The following is a 25,340-nucleotide window of genomic DNA, read 5'->3' on the forward strand; positions in this document are numbered from 1 at the left end:
TCTGAACTCACAGGCACTGTGCTGCCTCAGCCTTCTAAATTGCTGGGATTACAGGTTACCGCACCTGGCCTCTTGCAGCTAAGTATTTTAGTGTTACTCCCTTAGGATAAATTCCTAGAAGTGAAAATGGTGGTTTGACGGGTAAGTATTTTTAAGTCTTGTTCATTATATTGGATGCCTGTTCAATAGTGGAAATATTTTGATTTTAAAAAATTATATCTGGGGCTGGAAAGATGGCTTGGAAGTTGAGAGCACTGACTGCTCTTTCAGGAGGACCCAAGTTCAACTCCTAGCACCAACATGACAGCTCACAGCTGTCTGTAATTCCAGTTTCAGGGGACTAGAAACTTCCCATGGCAAAAACTCTAATGCACATAAAAGTAGTAATACTACTCTTCTTTTGGAGTCCATTCAAAAAAGAAAAAATTGAATGACTAGGTAGTGTATAGGTGGCTAGTGTATGGTTCCAGACCACACACTAGATGGTGTTTAGAGACTATAATCCATGGTCTGAAGTAGATATGGAATGTACTCTACAGGAAAAACCAGCTGCCTAATACCTGGTTAGAAATCATGTTTTGGCTAAAGTTAAAATTAACTCTAGAGTTACTATTTTTGTCAGGATTTTGTCTACATGGGCACATTATGATTACAGCCAAGTGTAGCTGAGAAAAGAAGGGCACATAGCAGCACCAGGCAGTATTTCTTACTTGCTATTTTGCCTGCTAAAAGGCATGCTGTAAAATGTAACTATTTACTCTTTCTGCTTGAGTCCTGCTGCCTCGTGGGTGCCCCCAAGTAACACACAGAGACTTACATTAGTTTACAATGCTGCTGGCCAATTTTCTAGGATTTCTTATATGCTAGCTCCGTCTTAATTATCATAAATTTATATACTTTATAAGACTTAGCAAGGATGCCTTGCGCTGTTGTCCCCTTCCCGGAATCACAAGGTGGCTCTGTAGAGCAGAAAGCAGGAGGAAGAGGAAGCGCAAGATGATGACTTCCTGCTTATCCCTGCTTATATATGAGTCTGCCTGCTATGTCACTTCCTGCCTGTATCGCAAGACTTCTTTTGACTACATTTCCCAGAATCCTCATGGTGCCGTAACTCGGATTTTCTTTCTTCACTGCTGTATCCCAGGTGCATCTGTGCTTGGGATTAGCAAGTATGCTAGATCAGTTTAATAACTCAGTGGCGACCACAAATCCACTGCTGAAGTGGTTGTAGCTGTCAGCAGTATACTTCAGGGAGCCACAACATTAAATGTTCCTAATGGGCAAAGAACAAGTCATGATAGGCTACAACTTGGGGAGGAGATGTTTCATCACGTTATTGTCTTCTTAGGGTTAAATTCCTGAAATGAAAATGGCTGGTTTGGGGAGTTGAGGTTCGTTCAAGGTATCAGGCTTCAGGCAATGGAAATTTTGGGCAGAGTATTTGAGTGTTTTACTGACTTCTTAGGTAAAATTTAAGTAGTGGCTTTATTTCTTTTGCATGAATTAAAGGACTCGATGTCTGAAAATAAAGTATTACTTGAAAGAATGTGGACTAAGCATCAGAGGGAAAGACTGCTGCACTGACGGTATGGACGGGGACTGAAAGCACAAGTTGCAGGATTATGTTATTTAGAGACACAGTATTAAGAGATTTGGGGTAGTATTTATAAGTATTCCAGAAAAGTTATGACTACTAAATTTTTTGTGCTTATTGGATATTTACACTTATTTCTGGTAAATTTAATCTCTGGAATATCATTTATTCAATATGAGGTACTTTTAAAAAAATCTATTGTCTTTTATAATTGTGATGGCAGTGTTGGCTTCATTTTATATACCGGCATGATTGTTTCAGATAGCCAAGTAACTGCTGCACATGTAAAAGTTTGCAGTGTTAGAGTTGGCCTGGAATGCCCATCCCATGTCTCCCAACCTTGGAGGTTTTGAGTAATACAAACAAGGCAGAGCTTGATTTCTGCTCTGGAAACACCATGTTTTTGTCACTTGTAAATGCCTGCATGTCATGGAATCGAGGGCATCAGATAACTACCACGTGGTCATACTGCCATCTGGGGTCCTTCGGGCCTATTTCAGAGGGTGGATGCTTTTCAGAAGTGTTGCTCAGTGGACAAGGGCGGAGCCTGGGGCAGGTGAGCACTGTGATGCTGGGGCGGGTGAGCGTCATCCACACGGAAAAAAAGGCATGTCATAAAAGTGGGTTTTTCGAGCATTTTCACCTCTACCTCTTTCAAACATTCAGAGCTCTTGGTGTCTTAGAAATTTGTAGTTAATGGATTTTTGTCCATCTGGTATTGTCTGACTAGCGTTAAAATGACTACAGACTAGTTACTTCAGTATGCTTCAGTTAAAAATTTCAAAAACTTTCTGGGACATTTCAGGCTTTCAATCAAACATTATGGATGCTCCCCCAGGGACTCTCTGGAAGGACTATGATTTTTTTGGACAGTGAGGTCCCTCTGCTGGCCACACATGTTCTCTAGATTATCCCAGAGGTGCAAAGTGGGATGGCAAAGGCCTTTTCTTTTGGGGGTGTTGTAAACTTCGATGCGAAACAGAAAGGAACTTTCTGGTTTTAATGTTTTGGTTCCAACTAGTTTCTTAAAAGGCTGGACAGGCAGCCAAAAGCTCCGTGCCCCCCCCCCAAAAAAAAAAAACCCAGTAAGAGAAAATGTGGAGAGAGAAAAGTTAGCGTTTTTTGAGTCAAGCATTTATTTACATAATTGCTGTGTTGGCGTGTTGGTTATTTCAAGTCCCAGCGTAGCAGCGTAGTCCCTCCCTAGCCCTCTGAGCCGAGAAGGTAGGGCTGGTTCCCAGGCCTACGTAACTGGCAGACCCTGTCCAGACTCCAGCTTCAACCTGCCCGGGTCTCAAGCCTGGCAGCCAAAATACGAAGGGGCCATCTCGAGTCTAATCCCTCGGAACCTAGGACCCAGCAGGGCCTGCGGTGGCCCCGCCTCTCAGGCATCCACGCTCACGATTGGCTCCGGGCAGCGCGGCCCCGCCCCCTCGATGGCCGCCGCCGCCGGCTGCCGGGCAGGGGGCCGCGGGAGCGGTGCTGTGAGTGAGCCCGGCTGCTGGGCCGCCGGCTCCGGCGCATGGACCTCCTCCGAGCCGGGGCCGCGTGCGCTCGGGCCATGGCGCGCCTGGGCGCGGTGCGCTCACACTACTGCGCGCTGCTGCTGGCCGCGGCGCTGGCGGTGTGCGCCTTCTACTACCTGGGCTCGGGCCGGGAGACCTTCTCCAGCGCCACCAAGAGGCTGAAGGAGGCCCGCGCCGGGGCCGCCGCGCCCACGCCGCCCGCGTTCGAGCTGGCCCGGGGCTCCGCGGCGCCGGCCTCGGGCGCCAAGGCCAAGAGCCTGGAGGGCGGCGCGGCGGTGCCGGTGGACTACCACCTGCTGATGATGTTCACCAAGGCCGAGCACAACGCGGCGCTGCAGGCCAAGGCCCGAGTGGCGCTGCGCTCGCTGCTGCGCCTCGCCAAGTTCGAGGCGCACGAGGTGCTGAACCTCCACTTCGTGAGCGAGGAGGCCAGCCGCGAGGTGGCCAAGGCCCTGCTGCGGGAGCTCCTGCCGCCCGCCGCCGGCTTCAAGTGCAAGGTGAGCGATGGGTGGCCCGTGCCTGTACTCTCGAGTGAGCAGTCTTTGGCGGCTCCCGGGAGCGCCGTCCGCCTCCCATGCCCTGTAGTCTGTGTGGATTCCCTCCACCCCGGCCCAGCGTGCCCACCCTGCACATGCATGCCCAGCGTGCTGGGGATCCGATCTGGGGGCGTGTCCTAGAGCCAGACTGGCTCAACCCAAGCCCAAATGGGTCTGCAGTATTAACTAGTCCGTCTCCCGCTCCATTCAACACTGCTTCATTCGCTGGAGAATCAGCCTGCCCCCCTTTTGCTAGCTTCACAGCGTTCCTAAGAAGTGCCTTCACAGTCCGCATTCCTTTTAATATGCTTTGGCTTCTGAGGATGGAATTGCTCATTTGGAAGACATCAGCAGTCGTCATTCTGAGCTAAGTGGGCTGGACAGGGTCTTGGGGAAGCCCCTAGAAGTATCGAGGTTGGACTGGAATTTCTCAGTAATATTCATGGCATTGCAGTCGGTTTGGTTCTCGGTGGAAAACATCTCGTGTCCTCTCTGTGTCCTTTTTCCTTCCCGCACTTAAGGACGTGAATCAGTCAGATAAGCTGCAGCAGGTTCCGCCTCAAGAGGAAGAGAAAGCTGTGAGCTGACCAGCCTGGCAGCTGCCACCCCTTCCATCTTCTGATTTATCGCCTGCCTCTGCTTGTCCAGGATTGGGCCCTTGACCTAGTGTGCTCCTTACCTTCATCCACTGGCTTGCCCTGTTTTGACCCAGTGGTTGTGCAGAGGGGGGGTCCAGAGTAATTTTGGGGGGAAGGGCGTAGGTGATCTGAAAGGCAGAACTTGATGTTGGTGGAAGGACAGTGAGGCAAGGGCAGCCTTCCCTGTGTCTGTGCCTTCCTTGGTGACTGTCAGGAGCTCCTGCCAGGGTCACATTGAATTCAGGTGTCCATGGCATGTTTGTGTTGACTACAGTGTCACATCCCAATTGCTTGGCGAGGCTTTGTTGTCAGCCTGGTTTTCTTCTTTAACTTCACCTCTTTTTCCCGTAAATGTGCCTATGGCCTCATTTTATTTTATTTTTTGGGGAGACACAAGACATTGTTATGCATAGCAGGCTAGCATCTGAACTCACAGTCTTCCTGCCACAGTCTCTTGAGTTCTGGAGTACAGGTTTGCATAGCCCTGGCTGGTCACCTCACATCCTATTGATTTTTTTCTTTTTTTAAAGGATCTCACTGTAATCTAAACTGCCTTGGGAACTCACTGTGGAGCTCAGGCTGGCCTCAAACTTGTGGCAGTACTCCTGAGTGCTCCATTATTTATGTGTCACCACACCTGGCTCCCTAACTATTGAAGGTGGCCTTACACAAGCTATCTTCTCTGCCTAGAATGTCCCTTCTTCCCTGTTAGGGAACCTTCCATGCTCTGTCCTTTATAGCTCCCATTCTTGCTTCCCCTCATGGCATTGAAGATGTGTTTTCTGCACTGGACACGTGTGTCTATCGGGATAACTGCTATGGCCGGGAAAGGGTACCTGGGCTGGAATTTCATTCTGTAGGAGGCCGAGGGGCTCTTGTTTCCCACTTTGACCAGGGGTTTGTTCCAGAGTCCATCCTGCTTTACTTATCTGGAAATTCCAGAGGTAACTCAGCCTGTCCCTGTTTGATCCTCAGGACTTTGACATTGGAGAAACTTTACTATTTCAGGGAGAAAGCCACAGTACCAGTCTAAGCAGATCTTGGATTTCACCAGGTCACCTTGAAGACCATCATGGTTATGGCCACCTGCTGGGTAGCAGCTTGGGACTACTCCACATTTCCAAATCTGCACCCTCCCTTCATCCCCAGCCGTAGCACTGCTGTGGTCACACGTGTACTGCCTTCCAGCCTGCATGCCTAAGCTCATGCCATTCCCAGTATTGGGGTGCTTGCCCCTCTTCCAATACCCTCAGCTCCTTGGAGGCATGCACGGAACCTGCAGCTGAAGAGTTTGTCTTCATCTTTTCCCTGTTGGCCCTTTCTGCTGTTGTGCTGTATCACGTCATATCACCTGCCCATACACAATCCCTGCCACATAGCTGGCCTCAAGACCAGGCTCCTGCTCTGTGGGGCCCGTCTTACAGATACAAGCCGTCGCACAAAGCTTGGAGGCTGCTGCACATATCCCGTAGGGACTGGCACCTTCCCTTTTGAGGTATGAAGGTGTGGGCCAGTGGCTCTAAACTTGGAGGTCGTGACCCCTTTGGGGGTTCGAACAACCCTTTTACATGGGTCATCTAAGACTATCAGAAACATAGATATTTGCATTATGATTCATAACAGTTTCGATATTACAGTTATGGAGTGGCAATGAATATAATTTTATGGTTGAGGTCACCACAACATGAGTAACTGTATTAAAGGGTTGCAGCATTAGGAAGGTTGAGAACCACTGTTCTAACCAAATAGCAGTGGGCAGGTAAGGATTTATCAATCTTGGGGTCACATTGCTCCTATTGCTTATGAGTTCATATTTTGTGAACCTGTTTCTCTTCCCCAAAAGCAGGCTGGCCTCACTTCCTGTGACTTAATTCTTCCTAGGCTTTGGATGCGCCTCACACCACAAGCCATTCACTCCTGTCTTCTCTGCTTGGAATATGCTCCAGCTCTGTTCTTTGGGTCTGGAATGGTAGGCAAGTGCTCTAGTGCTGAGCCACACCCCCAACCCTGTCTGTGAACTTCTCAAGAAGGCAGGTCCTGGTGTCTCTTAGCTGCATGTCCCTAGCCTCTGATACCCTGCTCTTTGTATGTGATTATTTTTTTATACAGGGAATTATTTCTTTCAGCATCGATTAGGAGGAAGGAAATCAGAACTTCTCAAATAGATCCTGTCAGCTGGAAGGGACCTTCAGGAACAGACCACAGATGTGAAGAAGCTTAGCCAGGCAGTGGTGGCTCACACCTTTAATCCCAGCACTCAGGAGGCAGAGGCAGGCAGATTTCTGTGAGTTTCAAGACCAGCCTGGTCTACAGAGTGAGTTCCAGGACAGGCTCCAAAGCCACACAGAAAAACCCTCTCTTGAAATCAACAAACAACAAAAAAGAAGCAGTGAAGAGCTCACCAAAGCCACTGGGGAGTGACTGGCCTTGAGATGGGAGAGCATCATGACTACTGTTTCTCCCCTTTAAAGATCACCTTTTCCTAAGATAAGGTTCAGTTCACTCCAGGGGATGTGGTGTTGGGACCAGAGGAAAGAGAGAGGCAGCTCCTTGGCACACAGCCTTCTAGAAACAACCTGGGGCTTGTCCTAAGAGGAGCCTGGGACTCCATCATGTCCACAGGATATTCTCAAGGCTATAGTGAGCTGGTGCAGGATTTGTGTCCAAGCTCAGAGGTTCCTTCCCAGGCTACCTTCAAGTAATAAACACCAGAAATAGATGGAGAACATTCTTAGTAACTGTGGGCTATGTTTTGATTCATTAAATATTAGATGAAACTTTCATTTAACCAGAAAAATCTCATTTTGACTATTACAGAAAAAAATTCAAAAATTTGTCAGCCAGTTATGTACTTACTGTGGAAGTACTTGTTACTGAACGTCTGGACCTGCTGTGTTCCAGTCACCAATGTAGTAGCTGCTTGGATAGTCCATCTTGGTAATCCTCAAGAGTCACATGTGTTCACTTTAAAAATAGAGTCCTGTGTCCTCCCCCAGTCCCTGGTCCAGACTGTCCTGGGTGGTGCCTAGAATGTACATTTTGATGGGGAGGTGCAGACATTCCAGGTATGAGCCTGATGCTCTCCTTCTGACTTCTGAGAGTCAGCTCAGTCTGTCAGGCCTCTGCCTCCTGAAGTGGGGAGCAATGTGCCTGGTGTATAGCACTCATTGTAAACCTGTTGACTGACAGCTCCCTTCTATCCAAGCCGCCTTTGCCAACATGGGGAGTGGTGCTGTTGTTACCTTGAGACTTTTACAGTATCATTCCCATTTAAGCTTCTTGTGCCCCCTGCCACACACAGCATCCTGGAACCCTGGCAGCTGGCTTTGGTTTCCCCTACAGGTTATCATCCTAGAGCTTTAAAAGGGGATGCCCCTTTCTGTGGATCTACTTCTGAGCCCCCTTTGTCTCTTAATCAACTGCAATTGCATACATAATACAACTTAGGTCAAGACTCCTGACTCCACCGACCCCCCCCCACCACCCTTACATGGTTTTACTCTGTAGCCCATGATGGCCTAGAATTCAAAATCCTGCTGCTTTAGTCTCCCGGTGCTAAGACTATAATCATGGACCTCACACCTGGTAAGATTGAGCTTTCCCATTGGTTTTCCTTGCTGTATCAGATTTGACAGAGGACACCAGGAATGTCTGACAGCAAGCTGACTTAAACACACTAGGGATGGCTTCTCATTTAAATTGTCTGGAGGGAGGGATTTCTGGTTGATATGAGGTTTCTTCTAGATCACTATCTCAATCTCCCCAGGGTAAGGCCTTGTCTTCATGCTTCAGGATGGCTGTTGCTTTGTGTTTAGCCCAGTGTTTCTGTGACTTTGCTTTTGGATCCAGCATTATAATGTGGCCCACCTCGGCTGTCTTCTAGGAAAAATAAGCATGGTGAACAGACCTGGAAAGCCGCACCACTACCTGCAGAGCCATAGCTGACCTCTGTTGGTGCTGTTCTTTGTCGTAATCTCCTGTGTTGTTGTATCCTCCTGTGTTGTGTTGTCGTATTATCCTGTGTTGTCGTATTCTCCTGTGTTGTTGTATTCTCCATTTTTGTTGTATTCTCCTCTGTTGTAGTATTCTCCTGTGTTGTTGTATTCTCCTTTGTTGTTGCATTCTCCTGTTTGTTGTTTTCTGCTGTGTTGTAGTATTCTCCTGTGTTGTGATGTCGTATTCTCTGTTGTAGTATTCTCCTGTGACGTCGTATTCTCCTGTGTCGTCGTATTCTCCTGTGTTGTCGTATTCTCCTGTGTTGTCGTATTCTCCTGTGTTGTTGTATTCTCCTGTGTTGTTGTATTCTCCTGTGCTGTAGTATTCTCCAGTGTTGTTGTATCCTCCTTGTTGTATTCTCCTGTATTGTATTCTCCTCTGTTGTAGTATTCTCCTGTGACGTCGTATTATCCTGTGTTGTTGTATTCTCCTGTGTTGTAGTATTCACCAGTTTTGTTGTATTCTCCTATGTTGTAGTATTCTCCTATGTTGTTATGTTCTCCTGTGTTGTAGTATACTACTGTGTTGTGATGTCGTATTCTCCTCTGTTGTAGTATTCTCCTGTGACGTTGTATTATCCTGTGTCGTCTTATTCTCCTGTGTTGTTGTATTCTCCTATGTTGTAGTATTCACCAGTTTTGTTGTATTCTCCTATATTGTAGTATTCTCCTGTGTTGTTGTGTTCTCCTGTGTTGTAGTATACTCCTGTGTTGTGATGTCGTATTCTCCTCTGTTGTAGTATTCTCCTGTGTTGTAGTATTCTCCAGTGTTGTAGTATTCTTCCTGTGACGTCGTATTCTCCTGTGTTGTCGCATTCTCCTGTGTTGTAATATTCCCCTGTGTTCTAGTATTCTCCTGTGTTGTTGTATTCTCCAGTGATGTTGTATTCCCCTGTGTCGTCATAGTCTCCTGTGTTGTAATATTGTCCTGTGTTGTTGTATTCTCTTATGTTGTAGTATTCTCCTCTGTTGTAGTATTCTCCTGTGAAGTCATATTCTTTTGTGTCGTCGTAGTCTCCTGTGTTGTCGTATTCTCATGTGTTGTTGAATTCTCCTGTGTTGTAGTATTCTCCAGTGTTGTTGTATTCTCCTGTGTTGTCGTATTCTCCTGTGTTGTAATATTCCCCTGTGTTCTAGTATTCTCCTGTGTTGTTGTATTCTCCAGTGACGTTGTATTCCCCTGTGTCGTCATAGTCTCCTGTGTTGTAATATTGTCCTGTGTTGTTGTATTCTCATGTGTTGATGTATTCTCCTGTGTTGTTGTAGTCTCCTGTATTGTAGTATTCGCCTGTGACGTCGTATTCTCCTGTGTTTCGTATTCTCCTGTGACGTCGTATTCTCCAGTGTCTTCGTATTCTCCTGTGTTGTCGTATTCTCCAGTGTTGTTGTATTCTCCTGTGTTGTTGTATTCTCCAGTGTTGTTGTATTCTCCTGTGTTGTTGTATTCCCCTGTGTTGTTGTATTCTCCTGTGTTATATACTCCTGTGTCATCATATTCTCCTATGTTGTAGTATTCTCCTGTGTGGTGATGTCGTATTCTCCTCTGTTTTCGTATTCTCCTGTGACGTCCTATTTTCCTGTGTCATCTTAGTCTCCTGTGTTGTCGTATTCTCCTGTGTTGTCGTATTCTCCTGTGTTGTAGTATTCTTTTTTGTTATGATGTCGTATTCTCCTCAGTTGTAGTATTCTCCTGTGACGTCGTATTCTCCTGTGTCATCGTAGTCTCCTTTGTTGTCGTATTCTCCGATTTTGTTGTATTCTCCTGTGTTCTAGTATTCCCAGTGTTGTTGCATTCTCCTATGTTGTAGTATTCTCCTGGGTTGTAGTAATCTCCTGTGTTGTGATGTTGTATTCTCCTTTATTGTAGTATTCTCCTGTGAAGTCGTATTCTCCTGTGTCATCGTATTCTACTTTATTGTCGTAATTTCCAGTGTTGTAGTATTCTCCTGTGTTATTGTATTCTACTGTGTTGTAGTATTCTCCAGTGTTGTTGTATTCTCCTGAGTTGTCGTATTCTCCTATGTTTTAGTATTCTCCTGTGTTGTGATGTCGTATTCTCCTCTGTTGTAGTATTCTCCAGTGACGTTGTATTCTCCTGTGTTGTCGTATTCTCCTGTGTTGTTGTATTCTCCTGTGTTGTAGTATTCTCCAGTGTTGTTGTAGTCTCCTGAGTTGTCATATTCTCCTATGTTGTAGTATTCTCCTGTGACGTCGTATTATCCTGTGTTGTTGTATTCTCCTGTGTTGTGATGTCGTATTCTCCTGTGTTGTCGTATTCTCCTGTGTTGTTGTATTCCCCTGTGTTGTTGTATTCTCCTGTGTTATATACTCCTGTGTTATATTCTCCTGTGTTCTAGTATTCCCAGTGTTGTTGCATTCTCCTATGTTGTAGTATTCTCCTGGGTTGTAGTAATCTCCTGTGTTGTGATGTTGTATTCTCCTTTATTGTAGTATTCTCCTGTGTTGTATTTGCCTGTGTTGTTGTATTCTCCTGTGTTGTAGTATTCATTTGTGTTGTTGTATTCTCTTGTGTTGTTGTTTTCTTCTGTGTTGTAGTATTCTCTTGTGTTGTGATGTCCTATTCTCCTCTTTTGTAGTATTCTCCTCTGTTGTAGTATTCTCCTGTGACGTCGTATTCTTCTGTGTCGTCGTAGTCTCCTGTGTTGTCGTATTCTCCTGTGTTGTTTATTCTCCTGTGTTGTAGTATTGTCCTATGTTGTAGTATTCTCCTGTGTTGTTATATTGTATTCTTCTCTGTTGTTTCATTCTCCTGTGACGTCGTATTCTTCTGTGTTGTTGTATTCTCCTGTGTTGTGGTGTCGTATTCTCCTCTGTTGTAGTATTCTCCAGTGACGTTGTATTCTCCTGTGTTGTTGTATTCTCCTGTGTTGTTGTATTCTCCTGTGTTGTACAATTCTCCTGTGTTGTGATGTCGTATTCTCCTCTGTTGTAGTATTCTCCAGTGACGTCATATTCTCCTGTGTTGTCGTATTCTCCTGTGTTGTTGTATTCTCCTGTGTTGTGTTATTCTCCTGTGTTGTTGTATTCTCATGTGTTGATGTATTCTCCTGTGTTGTAGTATTGTCCTATATTGTAGTATTCTCCTGTGTTGTTATGTTGTATTCTTCTCTGTTGTTTCATTCTCCTGTGACGTCGTATTCTCCTGTGTTGTTGTATTCTCCTGTGTTGTTATGTCGTATTCTCCTCTGTTGTTGTATTCTCCTGTGATGTCGTAGTCTCCTATGTTGTGGTATCATCCTGTGTTGTTGTATTCTCCTGTGTTGTTGTATTCTCCTGTGTTGTTGTATTCTGTGTTGTAGTATTCCCCTGTGTTGTTGTATTCCCCTGTGTTGTTGTATTCTCCTTTGTTGTTGTATTCTCCTGTGTTGTTTTGTTGTATTCTCCTGTATTGTAGTATTCTACTGTGTTGTTGTATTCTCCTGTGTTTTTGTTGGTGCTGTTCCTTACAGTGTTCTCCTGTGGTTTATTATTCTCCTTTGTTGTTTTATTCTCCTGTTTTGTCTTCTCTTTTGTTGTAGTATTCTCCTGTGTTCTTGTATTCTCGTGTATTGCAGTATTTTCCTGTGTGAGTGTTGTTGTATTCTCCTGTGTTGTAGCATTCTTCTGTGTTGTTGTATATCCTGTGTTGTTGGTGGTTATGTTCCTTATATTAATCTGTGTTGTAGTATTCTGCTGTGTTGTTGTATTCTCCTGTGTTGTTGTATTTTCTTGTGTTGTTGTATTCTCCTGTGTTGTGGTATTCTCCTGTGTGTTATTGCCATGCTGTCTGCTCATTCCTGTTCCGAGCCTCTTTTCTAAAGCATCCCCCATCTTTCCTGTCATGTTTGTATGTCTCTTGTGGCAGATATTTATTTGTCTATCCATCTGTACAGCAGATGTAGAATGTTTACTCTAGGCCAGGCACTGCTCTGGGCCTTTGTGAACCACAGGAATAGATCCGCCCCTCCCCACCCTTTTCCCAGCTCACACTCTGGAGTCTTAGAAATGAGTGTGGTATAGACTTTAAAGAAATTAGCAAAAATGCAAAGCAGGACAAGGAGCTAGAGTGTGTTCAAGTGACAGGTGGGGACTTGGGAGGTGTCATTTGTAGGTGGACAGGAAAGGCTCCCTGGTCAGCAGATGTGTGAGCAGAGACTTGAGGGAAGAGGACACGGAGCTCCCTGAAGGCGTGGAGTGGGGCTGAGGTGCAAGTGAGCCTGGATGCTCGAGAGAGAAGCTGACCCGTGGACTTGTTTGCAGCCTTCCTCATCCCTAGAAGGCACGGATGGCCGTACCCTTTTTATTTGTCATGTTTTGGGACCTCACAAATGACACCTTCATTCCTGAATCAGATATGATCAATGTCCCTTAGCTGACAGCCTGAGAAACAGGACAGCCACCGGCCTCCCTGCATGAATGGGCAGGCAGCGGGGAGGCAGGGCCAGGGCAGTCTTTTCTTCCAGTCATCCATGACCTAAGCGTCATCGGTTATCTGCAGTAGGAGCTAGTGGGCATGACGCGGAAAAGGGGTGTGAGGTGGAGCAAGAGGTCCTGTGGTGGCTTTTGTGATTCTGGAGCTTTCTTCTCTGTCACCTGTATGTTCTCAGCCCAGTTCCTGGTGTATTCCAGCCTTCTGCCAAGTGGACCAAATCCAAGACATCCTGAAGAGATTGCACCGATGTCTCTTCAGAGCCCAGCATGTCCTGGGCAGGAATGACCAGGGAAGCCTGTGGGTGCAGTGAGGTATTCCTGGGGTTGCATTTATAGTAAAAGCAGAACTGAGTGATTCAGACTGAGGGACAGAGCACTTGCCAAGGCAAGGTCCCAGCTCCAGTCCCCAACACTGCAGACAAGCAAACCCTCTCAAATCTGAGTGGCTTGAAAAACAGCTCTTGCTTGGAGTTTGAGAGAACCCTGGGCATGAGGACCCTGGAGTTGGCAGTCTCACTGATGAAGCGAATGGCAGACATGTGACATTGGGGCTGCTGCTGCTGCTTGGGCTTGACATAGCAGCAGACACTTTACACTTTGACAGTCTGGGAAATATTGGTCAGAGACGTGTGCCCTGAGGTGAGCAGCTCTGAGATGAGCTGGCATTTAGAGAACAGTCACTTTTTCTCAGATGACTTAGTGGGGACACTCTTAATTTGTAACACACTTGTGAAAGTACCTAGAGTAGTGTGGCAAGGTGTCTCCCCCCTGGTAGATTTTATAATCGTGGAGCTGTAGGGAGGAATCTTGTTGCATCCAGTGTGATGGTTGTTGGTTTAGAATCACCATGGAAACACGCATCTGGATATGTCTATAAGAGTATTCAGAAAGGTTTACCTGGGCCTGTAAGTCTCACCTCGAATGTGGTAGCACCTTCTCATGAGCCTATGGTCCTGGATTGGATACGAAGAGGAGAGTGTGAGCAGCCACATGGCTGCTCTCTGCTTCTGACTGCAGATGTGATGGGACCAGCTGCCTCCCACTCCTGCCTCCACACCATCCCACCATGACATAAGCCAAAGTAAACCTGTCCTTCCTTAAATCTGTTTTGTCAAGTATTTGCGATAGCAATGCATAAACTAACAAAGGCAAAGTGCATTAAACTCCAGGTGATTTTCAAGTTGTGCTGAATCCTAAGGCAAAGCTCCTACAGATGATGCAATAAATATGGTTTGTAAATTCTGTGCCAGTCTTTTTTTTTTTTTTTTAAGATTTACTTATTAGATATAGTGTTCTGCCTGCATGTATGCTTGCACACCAGAAGAAGGTGCCAGATCTTAGTATAAATGGTTGTGAGCTACTATGTGGTTGATAGGAATTGAACTCAGGGCCTTTGGAAGAGCTCTGGGGCATCTCTCCATCCCCTCCTTGCAAGTCTTAATGTGAAGATGCCAATGTCCTGACTTTGGCCATCAGTGTTTCCTCATAGCCTCCCCAGAATTCTGTTAAGCCATTTTGTGAAGTCCCCCCCTCTCCCCGCCCCACAAGGCCTGGCACAGGCTTTTGAAACCTCAAAGCCTACCCCTAGTTACACATTTCCTCCAACAAGGCCACACCTACTTCAAAAGGCCACACCTCCTAATCCTAACCCTTCTCAAATAGTCCACCAGCTGGTGACTAACATTCAAATATATGAGCCTATGAGGGCCAGTCTCATTCAAACAACCACAACTAAAGAATGAGATATACTGTAGGTATATAATTTACCATCCTTTTTTAAAAAGGATTTATTTATGTATCATGTGTACAGTGTTCTGCCTGCATGTCAGAAGAGGGCACCAGATGGTCGTAAGCCACCATGTGGGTACTGGGAATCGAACTCAGGACCTTCGGAGGAGCAGCCAGTGCTCTTAACCTCTGAGCCATTTCTCCAGCCCCTATAATTTACCATCCTAAAGCCAGCAATTCAGTGACCTAATTCCAAAGAAGTTTCATCTTCTCAAAAAGAAACCCAGTGCTCATTACCAGTCACTCCTCATTCTCCTCCCCTCTTCAGCTTGCAGAAAGTAGTTCTAGTCTTGTTTTTATACATTTTCTTATTTGGGGCCGGCAAGAGGCTCAGCAGGCGAAAGCACTTGCTGTGTAAACCTGACAATCTGAGTTTACTTCTCAGAACTCATGTGAAAGTGGAAGTAGAGAGCCAACTCTATAGACTTGTTCTCTGACCTCCACACATGCTCACAGCACCTGGGTGAACGCACATCTGTCATGTTCTCTGACCTCCACACACACTCACAGCACCTGTCATGCTCTCTAATTTTTAAAGTTATTTTTAATTATGTCTATATCTGTGGGTCTGTGTATGGCTATGTACACATGAGCACAGGTGCCCTTGGAGATCAGAGGTGTTGCATCTCCCTAGAGCTGGAGTACAGGTGGTTGTGAGCTGCTCAGTGTGGGCGACAGAAATCAGTCAGGCCCTGTGTGAGGAATAAGCAGTTTGTGCTCTTAACCACTGGACAATCTCTCCAGCCCCTACATTTTTTAAAATTTAAAAACTTCTAACTTGAATGTTTATTTAATGGACTACACAAAATAATCTCCTTATATGGATTTGGGGGTGGATTGGCTTTCACTCACCATAACATTTGTAGGATCCACATTGTAACACATTAGTGCTTTGTCCTTTTTTGTAATTAGGTAATATTCCATGGTTTGGATATTCTCTATTGTATGGTTATCAATTGATACTTTTTGTTTTTCTTGCTGTGAATATTTGGTTTTAGGGTAGATATACTTTCAGATCTTTTGGATATAACCTAGGAGTAGAATAGCAGGTTTTCATTTTCAAGGCAGCTGTAGCGTTGCACACTACTTCACGTGGTGAGTGGGGTTCAGTTCCCTACACTCTCACCTGTACTTGTCTGTAGTTTTAATCTTAGTTTGGTTTGACTTGCATTTTCCTAATGAGTCATCATGAGTGGATAAGGGCAGCCATATAAATGTACTTGGCAGTATTACACAGTCACTATGCTACTTAGTGTTTCCATTAAACACCTGAGGCAGGGAGAAGAAGGGGGAGGAGGAAAGCTTTCTTCTGGTTCATGGTCCCAGGGGTTCCAGGGGTTGCTGGGCCCTGCTGCTGTGTGCCTTTGAAGAGGCAGAACTTTGTGGTGTAGAGGTGTGGTGGGGATAGCTGGTCACTTTTTGGTAGTTGAGAAGGAGGGGCGCATACAGAGGAGGGAGAGGAGGAAGGGAAGAGGAGGAAGAGAGAGAGAGAGGGGAGACCCTTCAAGGGCACATCCCCAGGGACATACTTCTTCCAGCTAGGCCCCTCTTCTGGTTTCCCCCACCCACCAACAATCCCATCAGTTTCTGGATTGCTCATTGCTTAGGTCAGAACCCAAAGACTGAATCACTTCCCCAGAGCTGTGCCACCTATGCATATTCCATTGTAGGGGGCCTTCTTCTTTCTTTCTCGTTTCTTTCTCCCTCTCCCCTTTTCTCTTCCCCTGCTCCTTTCTCTCACTCATCCCTTCCTCATTTTTGCCCATGCTGACCTCAAACTTGCTATGTAGCCAGGATGGCCTTGAGCTGATTCTCCTGCCTCTGCATCTTGAGTGCTGGAATTATATATACATGTTATTCCCCCACCCCCAGCAAGTAGAGAAGGCAATTCATATCCAAACCCCACCATTCCATTCCTAGCTACCCCCAAGGCTCATTTTTGGCTCATACTGCAAAATGAACCCATTACCAAGAGTCCATAGGCTTAACAGTTTCAGTATTGAAAGAAAAAATCCAAAACTAAATTTAGGTTCAAAGTCTCTTAGATTCAAGGCAAACTCTTAGCTCTGGGCCCCTGTGAAGTTTAAGAAGTTACATGATGGAGTAGGGAACATGCCTGTTCTTAAAGGAGATGGAGCATGGAGAGGAGGGATGGGAACACAGTGAACCCAAGCCTGCAGAGCAATACTTAATTCCTCAGTCCCATGTGAGGCACATGCTGTGAAGGACCTGGGAAGCCTTTCCCTAACAACTCCTGGGCCTTATGACATTGCTCCCGGCCTGGCTGTGCTTGCTACCTGTGGCTTTTCCTGGCAGGTGGCCCATGTTCTTATGTCTCTAACTTCCTAGGGTCTCCATTTGAGCACTAGATTTCACATATGTAGGGTTTTATGTATGTAGTATTTCACATATGGCCTTCTCAAGGGCTGCCTGCCCCACAACCTATAACCTGCACATTCTGTGTGTAAAACCAGCATCACACAGAGCATGCCAACATCTGCCTTCAGCTGGAGCAGTAGCTGTCCCCTTGACTCACAGCTTCTGAGAGTCGGGATGGCCAAATGTCATTTCACTCCATCATCTTTCATGAGCAGGGTAACCAGGAAGTCTCTTCTCCTTTAGACCTTTGAGCATCAGTGGATAGGGCTGGCTGGCCAGTTCCTAATATGCCCTGGAGACAGCTTTCCTGTTGTTCTCATGCCCAAGTACCTCAGAACACTGCTTTGGGATTGAGCCTTCAACAAATGAGGTTTAAGGGACATTCATAATTAAACTGTAACAAACCCAGATGCATTTTACAACAACCTCCCAACTATTTTAACTGTCCCTCTTTCTACTTGTAATATCTTTAGAAATCTGTCTAATTAGACATGGTTGTTGGACCTCACAGTCCCGCATTTGGCTTTCCTGTATACTGCCTCTGGTCTCTTAGATACGTTATCTACCCTGGGCTAGCATCCCAGCTGTTCTGTGCCAGGGTCAGTCCTGGGGAGCTATGTGCCTTGAGTAGCCCACGTCCTTGTTGTCTTCTGCTTGAGATGTGCTCCAGAAGACCGTTGTAGGATTTGGACTCTACAGTTTTCTTAGGAATCACCAGACCTGCGTGAGGAGGAGCCCAGGCAAGGCACAAGCTTCTGGAAAGCCTGGGCAGTGGAGGGCCACTGTCTCCAGTTTGCCACTAGAGGGCGCTGCGATACCGTGTTGGTGTCTACGCTCCGTGCCCGGCCTTCAGGTCCCCAGAGAGCTCCTAGCTTTCACCAGCCTGGCCTCTGGGGTTTCAGACAGGGGGACTTAAGAAAGCCTTTCTGTCCAGTGTAAACCGGGTTGATGAGGCTGTTTGAATATGGTTAATGGGCCTCCTGGAAAGCTGGGTCTGGTGCCCAGGTATAGGGAGTGCGGATAGGAAGGCCAGGTGCTGCCTGCCCCGCTGGCCTTGAAACACTCCCACGGGGTGTGCCCTTTCCTTGTCCCGCGGGGCTGGATCCTGCTTCAGATGTGGTAACTGTGTGTGTGGAGACAGGTACTGGGCCTGCCTGTAGCACTGGCAGGTCCTTTGGCTTAACTGAAGGAGAGTCAGTGTGTGTTGGGAACCCCCTTCCCCATCTCGGGTTCACCCCAATCCTCCTAACCTGCCCAACCCTCCTAACTGTTGAAGTGAGGAGCTCCCCGCCCCCTTCCTGCTGACCCACACGCCTCTGCAGCCTCATCTTGCTGGGACATCACAGGACTGAGCTGGCCACCCTAGCTGTTTTCCTCATACCCTGTCTGTTCAGAACTGTGATTTGGCCCCGGCCACTCACACTGCACTGTGAGAAGCTTCTCACAGTAAGGACCTATCAGATGACCAGGCGTTACCTTCCACCTGCTGCCCAAGCTGCAGTCTTTGAGGTCCGCACCACAGGAAGCAGCCCTACCTGTTTTGGATAGCTGAGCCAGGCCATGTTAGCTGGCGCCACGCTTAGTGTGCTCCAAAATTAAAGTTGTTTGTTTATTAATTGGGAATAATTACTCTTAAAAAGCCCCAAGTAAGTAATCTCCTCGGGTGGAATGAAGTGCTACCGCATCTGGCTTCTGTTCCTTCCCCGGGGGAGGCCTCAGAGGTAGCTTCCATCTGTCCTCTCCGGCCCTTCTTGGACTTCTCAGGTCCTATAGTTGGGGAAACTCTGTTTCTCACTCCTACTCACTGCCCTTCGTCTCTAACAGTCTGTCCTGGGTCCTCCAAAGAAGTGCCCCAGAGCAAGAGTGTGTGGCTTGGAGCCTAGGACCTGGGTTCAAGTCCAGTGTGTAACATTTGGGAGCAGCTGCCCTGTGTGTGTAACACTTCCGAGCCTCTGCTCTTGACCTTCCAAGGCGTCTTTGGGTGAATGCGGAGACAGCACAGGGCCTTCCTCGCACTCAGCAATTGGTGGCTGCTACTTCTGGTTCCTGAGTAGGTGTGTGGAGAGCAGGGGCCCTTCTCAGCATCCTAGTAGGCATATCCACTTGAAGGGTGATGCAGCGAGCTTGCAATAGCAGCTTTGCCCAGGTTTACTTCAAGGGTTCCTTGTATTCTTTTGCGTCCTCCACAGTTCCCTAAACTACAGTGTTCTTTCCTGTTCTGCTTCCTGCCCCCACCCCAGTGCATTGCTTGCTTGTCCTGGAGCAGGAAGGAACTGGGTGCTTCACTGGGTGCTTGTTGTATGCATGCCCTCTCCTGTAAGTTAGCACTAACCAGACCTGTCGGGCTCGGCCGATGCAATCAGAGAAATGGGAGACAGGGAGGGGCATAGACTGTATCCATGGCATAGACATATCTTTGCCCTTCGCAGAAGAGGCTCTAATCTTCAACCCCATATCCCCTTGGAGCCTCCAGCATAGCTCACTGGCTCTGGGCACAGGCTCTGCAAATGTCTGCCTGCTGTTGTTCTGGAGTCAGAGTGGTAGAGCTGGAGCCTGCGCACTTGCTGTCTGTTGAAGGCAATGTGGATGGACCTGCTGCACCTGTGAAGAGGCTCCAACCAAATGTGTTCCTAGTAAGCTAACATAGGTGCTAGGTAATGTTTGCTTTACCTCTTCTCAATGTCTTTGGGTGGCTTATTCATGATATTCTGGAGGATTGGCTGAGTATAACCTGACAGTGATTTAGAAGGTCATGCCACCAGGAAGACTGGCATTCCCCCGCCCCCCATGTACCCATGTATTTGGGGCATTTTCACATTCCCAGATCCTGCCCACCCCGGGTGGTCTTAGGTACACTTTGTGGCTCTTTCAGTACTGGATGCATAAGACAAGGTGCTGGTCTGGTGTGTGTGTGTGTGTGTTGGGGTCTAGCGGCTAGACCTGCCAGAATGATCAACTTCCTGGGATCCTAGCCAGGATGCAATTCTAGAAGGGATTCACTGGTAGGTATAGAGGACACCTGCACAGGATCAGGCATTGTTAATTTGGCTTTGTTGTCCCAGCCCACCTCTTGTCTGAGGGACCAGAAGGGAAGCTGGGGATTCCTAGAGTGCCTGGGGCTGCCCTCCTGGAGTCTGCCCAACCCTTTGCTCTCTGTAGTCCTATACTGATTTTTAGTATGTTATCATTGTGGGATCTCACCCATCTCTGACACCTCACACCCATTAGTCCCTTCCTAACCCTTGGTGCTCTGAATCTTTATGTCTGTCTCCATGGAGATTTTAAGACAGGTCTTGTGCAGGCTAAATGGGTTGCAGGAGTAGATGCAGGCAGGTGAGCAATGAGGGTGAGCATTGTGGAGTAGCTGCAGGAAGTGAGGGGGCTGCTGGGGAGCGGCGCAGCTCAGACACCCTGTGAGCGCTATTCCAAGGCATGTGGGATCATGCTAACCAGAGAGGGAGAGAGGTGTCAGCTCTCCAATAGAGGTTGCCCCGGCTGAGATAGCCTCGATGGCAATGGTAAGCTTTAGAGACTCTTTTTAGGGTTTGGACCCACTGCCCCTCCTTCTGTCATGAAGAAATCCTGATGCTTCTGGGAGGGACTCCTATGTTTCTCTTACCATAGAGAGCTAGGGAGGTTCCTGACCTGCCCAGAACTCCTTCCGGCATCAGTGCTTGGTGGGCCCCTCAGCCTCTGCCCTTGATCCAGACGTTAGTGGACAGAGTCTGCCCAGGAATTGCTTATCTTGGTTCTAGGTCTTTCTCTTCTGGCTTTCATGAATAGGCTTTCCAGTCTAAGCTTCAGTTTCTCACCTGTAAGTGATGGATTAGTTACTTTTCCATTACAGTAACAAATTCCCCGGCTACTCAGTCTATAAAGAGTGGTTGGTTTGTTGTATGCGGAATTGAACCAAGGCCTCTTGTGTACTAGGCAAGTGCTCTACATCAAGCTTTATCTCCACTCCACCAAGGACTATTTTAGATAACAGGTTTAACCTTTCTGTCCATAATCAAACAAAACCATTTTTTACAGGTCTCTGGTGGGGTGTCGGATGGCAGTAGCCAGAACACACACTGTACAACCCAGTTCACTTGGATGGGAATTGAAAGGAAGGAAGAAGAAGGAACTGAGGTCCCAGTGTTCCCTGCAAGCACACACCTCCAATTCCTTAGAGCTCCCACTGTGGGTTAGGAGATTGCTTAATTGGTAAAATGTTTGCTGGGCAAGCATTAAGACCCGATCCCACATCCCCAGCACTCATGTAATAACCAAGGGGTGTGTGTGTGTGGTTTTGTCCTTAGTTCTGGGGAGGCAGAGCCAGGAGTATGCCTCAGGCTTGCCTCTGTTGCCTGTACACTCGCACACACATGGAACTCCCACTGAGTCACAGCTCTTCAAAGTTCTAGCATTTTCCTATTGTGCCACAGGCTGACCAGCAAGTTCATCATGCAGACCTCTGGGATTCTAAAATTCCTTTATGCAGATGGTGGTGGAAGGATAGGGACTTTCCAGCCCTGAGTCACATGTTCAGCTGTCTTACTTACTGGTGGCTCTAAAATGGAAATAGGAAGTTGCAAGCACACGTTCTTCTAGAATTTGTTCAGAAAGGAGGCTAGGAGGTGAAGGGAAGAGGCTGCTGTTCAGCCCTTCCTGGTATGGTTCCTGGTATGACCCTCAGAGTTTTCATTGCTGGGAGATTTGGGTTGATTTCCTGGCCTCAGGCCTGAGGAGATGAGGGGTATAGAATCTCCCCAGCCCTCTCCAGTGTTTGTCATCTCTCCAAGGATCACAGCAGTCGCCACAGTTCAATGAGCCCCTGAGGAGCAGGCATTATGCTGGAGCCTACCTTGGTCCTGCCTTTGGTACAAAGAATAGTTGTCTTCATGTAGAGAGGTGTTCTCTCTTGAAGAGAAGTTGTACAGTTGAGGCCCCTGGCCCAAGGCAGAGTGATCGCTTGCTCAGAGCCACAGGCAGTGAGCAGTGGAGCTGGACCACTACCTTTCTGACACGTGAGCACTGTATCCTTCCTGAATGGCTGTTGATTTGGGTGGTTCTTCCTTATCCCTCTGAAGCAGGGGATGCTCTGTGAGATTTGGGGCCCCAGTGGAATGGTGACCGGGGCACTATCTCCTGCATTTACTTGACAGCAGGTCACAGAAAGTCTGGGTTGGAGGAAGTCTAGTACCTTCAAGTTACCTATGAGGGAATTGGGCCCAGGAAAGGCCAAGTGACTTTCCTAAGAGGGCACTGTCTTAGTCACTGTTCTGTTGCTGTGATAAAAACACCACAACCAAGTTAACTTAGAAAAGAAAGCACTTACTGTTTCAGAGGGTTGGAGTCCATGATGGCAGGACAAAGGCATGGCTGCAGGAATAGCTGAGAGCTCAGTTCTTGATCACCAAATAGGAAGCAGGGGTGGGGGAGTGGGGGGAGAACAAGCTCAAGAGAGTTTATTGGGAATCACATGGGTCTTTTGAAACCTGAAAGCATGTTCCCCCTGACATGCCTCCTCCAACAAGGCCACCCCTCCTAATCCTTCCCAAACAGTTCCACCAACTGGGGAACTACACATTCAAACATGGACCTATGTGTCCATTGTCATTCAAATCACAATCATCACATAGCTGGACAAGGGCTTCTGGGACTCCGTGGATTCCCTGTCTCCCTGTCCACCTTCTCTTTGGCTCATTCCTGAGCCAGTTCTGGGTGGTCCTTACCTCCACATCTTCAGTTTTTGTCCCTGGTGGGATGCATTTGTTTAGTCTCACTCACCTGTGGTCCTTCTGCAGTCACTTGTGTTTGTGTACATTGAAAGCTGTGCCTTGTGCTGTAAGGATAACTCTTTCCGCCAGCTGCCCAAGCCCCACTGCCATGTTAAGGCCCCAAAATAACACACAGAGTCTTATATTATTTACAATGCTGCTGGCCAATGACTAGGATTTCTTATTTGCTAGCTCAGTCTTAATTATCAACCATAACTACTAATCTATATATTTTATAAGGACTTAATCTTACTGAGGACGCTGGCAGCATGCATCCTCTCTTCCTGGAGATCACGTGGTGACCCCCGTCCTTACTACATTTCCCAGAATCCTCCTCTACTTCTAGCCCCGCCCTTGCTTTCCTATTGGCCAACAGTGCTTTATTTATCAACCAATAAGACAAACATACACAGAAGGACCTCCCCCATCATTGTGCCCCTAGAGTGGCAGCATGTAGACTGGAACTTTAGGGGCTGCCTCAGACACAGCTCCAGCCATTCTGAAGGGTGCCACTGTCCACTTCCCACTCTGAGCTCTAATGCCTTTTGCCTGGCTCTGGGCCACTGTGGGACTTGAACCTGGGGGTGGGACAGCTATGTGGAGTAGGAACCCTCTGCCTCCTCCTGCCTGGTCCCACGTGTCAGCTGCAGCCCAGTTATTGCCTGTTTCAACCATCTCATAGCCTGTTGATCTGATCCACAAGACACCCAGAAGCTGTTCTAGATGCTTCCTTCTCTGATGGCGTGGTGGTTAGCTTTAACTGTAAACTTAAAGCAATCTGGAACTACCTGGGAAGGGAGTGCAGTGAGGGATTGTCTAGATTGGCTTGGCCTCAGGGTGGGACTGTGTGGGATTGTCTTGATTACATTAACTGCTATGGGAAGCACCGGCCCGCTGTGGGTGGCACTGGTATGTCGCAGGTGCTGGGTTCATGTGGGTCCATTGAAAGAAGACTCAGATGCTTTAAGAATGAATGTAGCATTTCGAAGCTGCAGGGATCCAGTCTCAAAGACTGAAGCACTTTCCCTTCACCCAGGGCATTTTTTTCTCCACATCTACACTTTAGCCAGTTGATTTCAATATGCCCAAAACAACCTGATTGAAATTTCCAAAAATACAATGCCAAATGCAGATTCTCAATTCTTTAGGCACCACAGTTTTCAGGTTCCGAACCAAGTTTTGCCTAGGCTTTGTATCCCTGGGAAAGTCTCAGACATGATTCACACACAGCAACACGAGAAACAAAGGGTATCTGCTAAACAAAAGATGGATTAGGGCTGAGTGATAACTCTCAGGAGCTAGGCCAGGTGTAACCCAGTGGACATTAGGGCTAGGTGCTAACACTCTGGCACCAGGCCAGGTGTAACCTATCAGGAATTCTGCCACACTGGCACATGGGTGCTGGGCTGTATTAAAATGGAGAGGTGGGCTGGCTTAGCAATTAAGAGCACTTGTTGCTCTTCCAGAGGCCCTAGGTTCGGTTTCCAGCATTCAGAGCAGTGGCTTCTTCATCACCTCTAAGTCTGATACCCTCTTCTGGCCTCATGAGCAGCTGCACACACTGCGTTCACTCACACAGAAACATACCCACACATGCAAAATTTAAAAATAGCTTAAAAAAAAAAAAAACCAAAAATCGAGTGTGTTCATTTGTCTGCTCTTGACGTGATGTGACTAGTGGTGTGACGTTCCTGTCACTGTGACTTCCCTGCTATGAGGGACTATATGACCTGGGACTCTGAGCTAAAGCAAACACCTTTCTCCCCTGAGTTGGAGTCAGGGTGTTTTATCAAACTGGTACAGAGATGGGTACTGAGGTGTGATGAACCTGACCATGTGGTGTTAAACTTTGAACTGTGTGGGGTGGGAGACGTGGGGACATTTGGGATATTGGGTTAGGAAAGCCACTGGGAGCAGCAAGCAGGCCTTAATGAGCCATTCTAGTGGGAACTTGGAAGAATGCCGAGAGAAATATAGACAGTGGAGCTCATGAGGTTTCGGAGGGGAGCAAGGACTCTTTTGGGAACAGGGCTAGGGGCCGTTTGTATGTCTTGGCCAGGAACCTAGGTTCATTTTGCTCATGTCCTGGGAATCTGAGGAAAGTTTACAGATAATGGACTAATTTGTTTGGCAGAGAAAACTTCAAGGTGGGATGGCGTTTAGTCTGTGTCTGATGTGATTCATGGAGAGCTCAGCACCATTGGAAGAAGCCCCCCTCCCTTCCCCCTGTAGATAGAAGAGTCACACACAGGGTCTCACACAGTAGCTGATACAGCTGTGGCCAAGGAGGCTAGTCTACCTCTCAAGCAGGTAACAGAACTAATGTCGTAAGATTGAGGGGGTCATGGAGAGCAGCCAAGAACCTCGCAGCAGAACCTGTGGGCAGCCCTCAGAGGCCATTTTGTGAAGCTAGGGAGGTGAAGCCTTAGTTGTGGTGGAGACCCCAGGATAAGGAGATTCCAGTACTGTGGGGCATCAGCTAAGGAGAGCTGCAGGTAGGGAAAGGCATGGTCTGAACCTAGGAAACTGTGCTGGTGGCAGAGCTGGAGGGGAGGAGCTCCAAGCCCTTGTAACAACTTACGGTGCAAGCCCCAGAGGCTGGATGTGGAATTGCAGGGCTGGAATGCCTTCATTCTCTCTGCTCTTGACTGTGGTTGTGATGTGATTTGAAGTTCCCGTCACTTTGATTTC

At 47.4% G+C, this 25,340-nt stretch overlaps 1 protein-coding gene and 1 long non-coding RNA gene across 4 annotated transcripts in view; both read left to right on the top strand.

Moving 5' to 3' along the window:
• The first annotated feature begins 3,030 nt into the window (after positions 1 to 3,030).
• The window catches only part of Xxylt1 (xyloside xylosyltransferase 1), a 141,142-nt gene continuing 118,832 nt past the window's right edge, over positions 3,031 to 25,340 (top strand). Inside the window, exon 1 of one of the 3 annotated variants that reach the window (XM_027412892.2) lies at positions 3,031 to 3,617. In XM_027412892.2, coding sequence (XP_027268693.1) covers positions 3,117 to 3,617 — 501 coding nt within the window. In that variant the 5' untranslated portion in view covers positions 3,031 to 3,116. The remainder of the gene's footprint in view (positions 3,618 to 25,340) is intronic. The other 2 variants (XM_027412891.2, XM_027412890.2) reach the window with 2 other exon arrangements.
• Positions 3,625 to 6,473, top strand: LOC107978135. The gene is made up of 3 exons (XR_004769940.1): positions 3,625 to 5,789; positions 6,176 to 6,263; positions 6,421 to 6,473. It is a non-coding gene; the product is annotated as an uncharacterized LOC107978135 (long non-coding RNA).

This window comes from Cricetulus griseus, chromosome 4 (assembly GCF_003668045.3).
Source record: "Cricetulus griseus strain 17A/GY chromosome 4, alternate assembly CriGri-PICRH-1.0, whole genome shotgun sequence".
Taxonomy (NCBI): domain Eukaryota; kingdom Metazoa; phylum Chordata; class Mammalia; order Rodentia; family Cricetidae; genus Cricetulus; species Cricetulus griseus.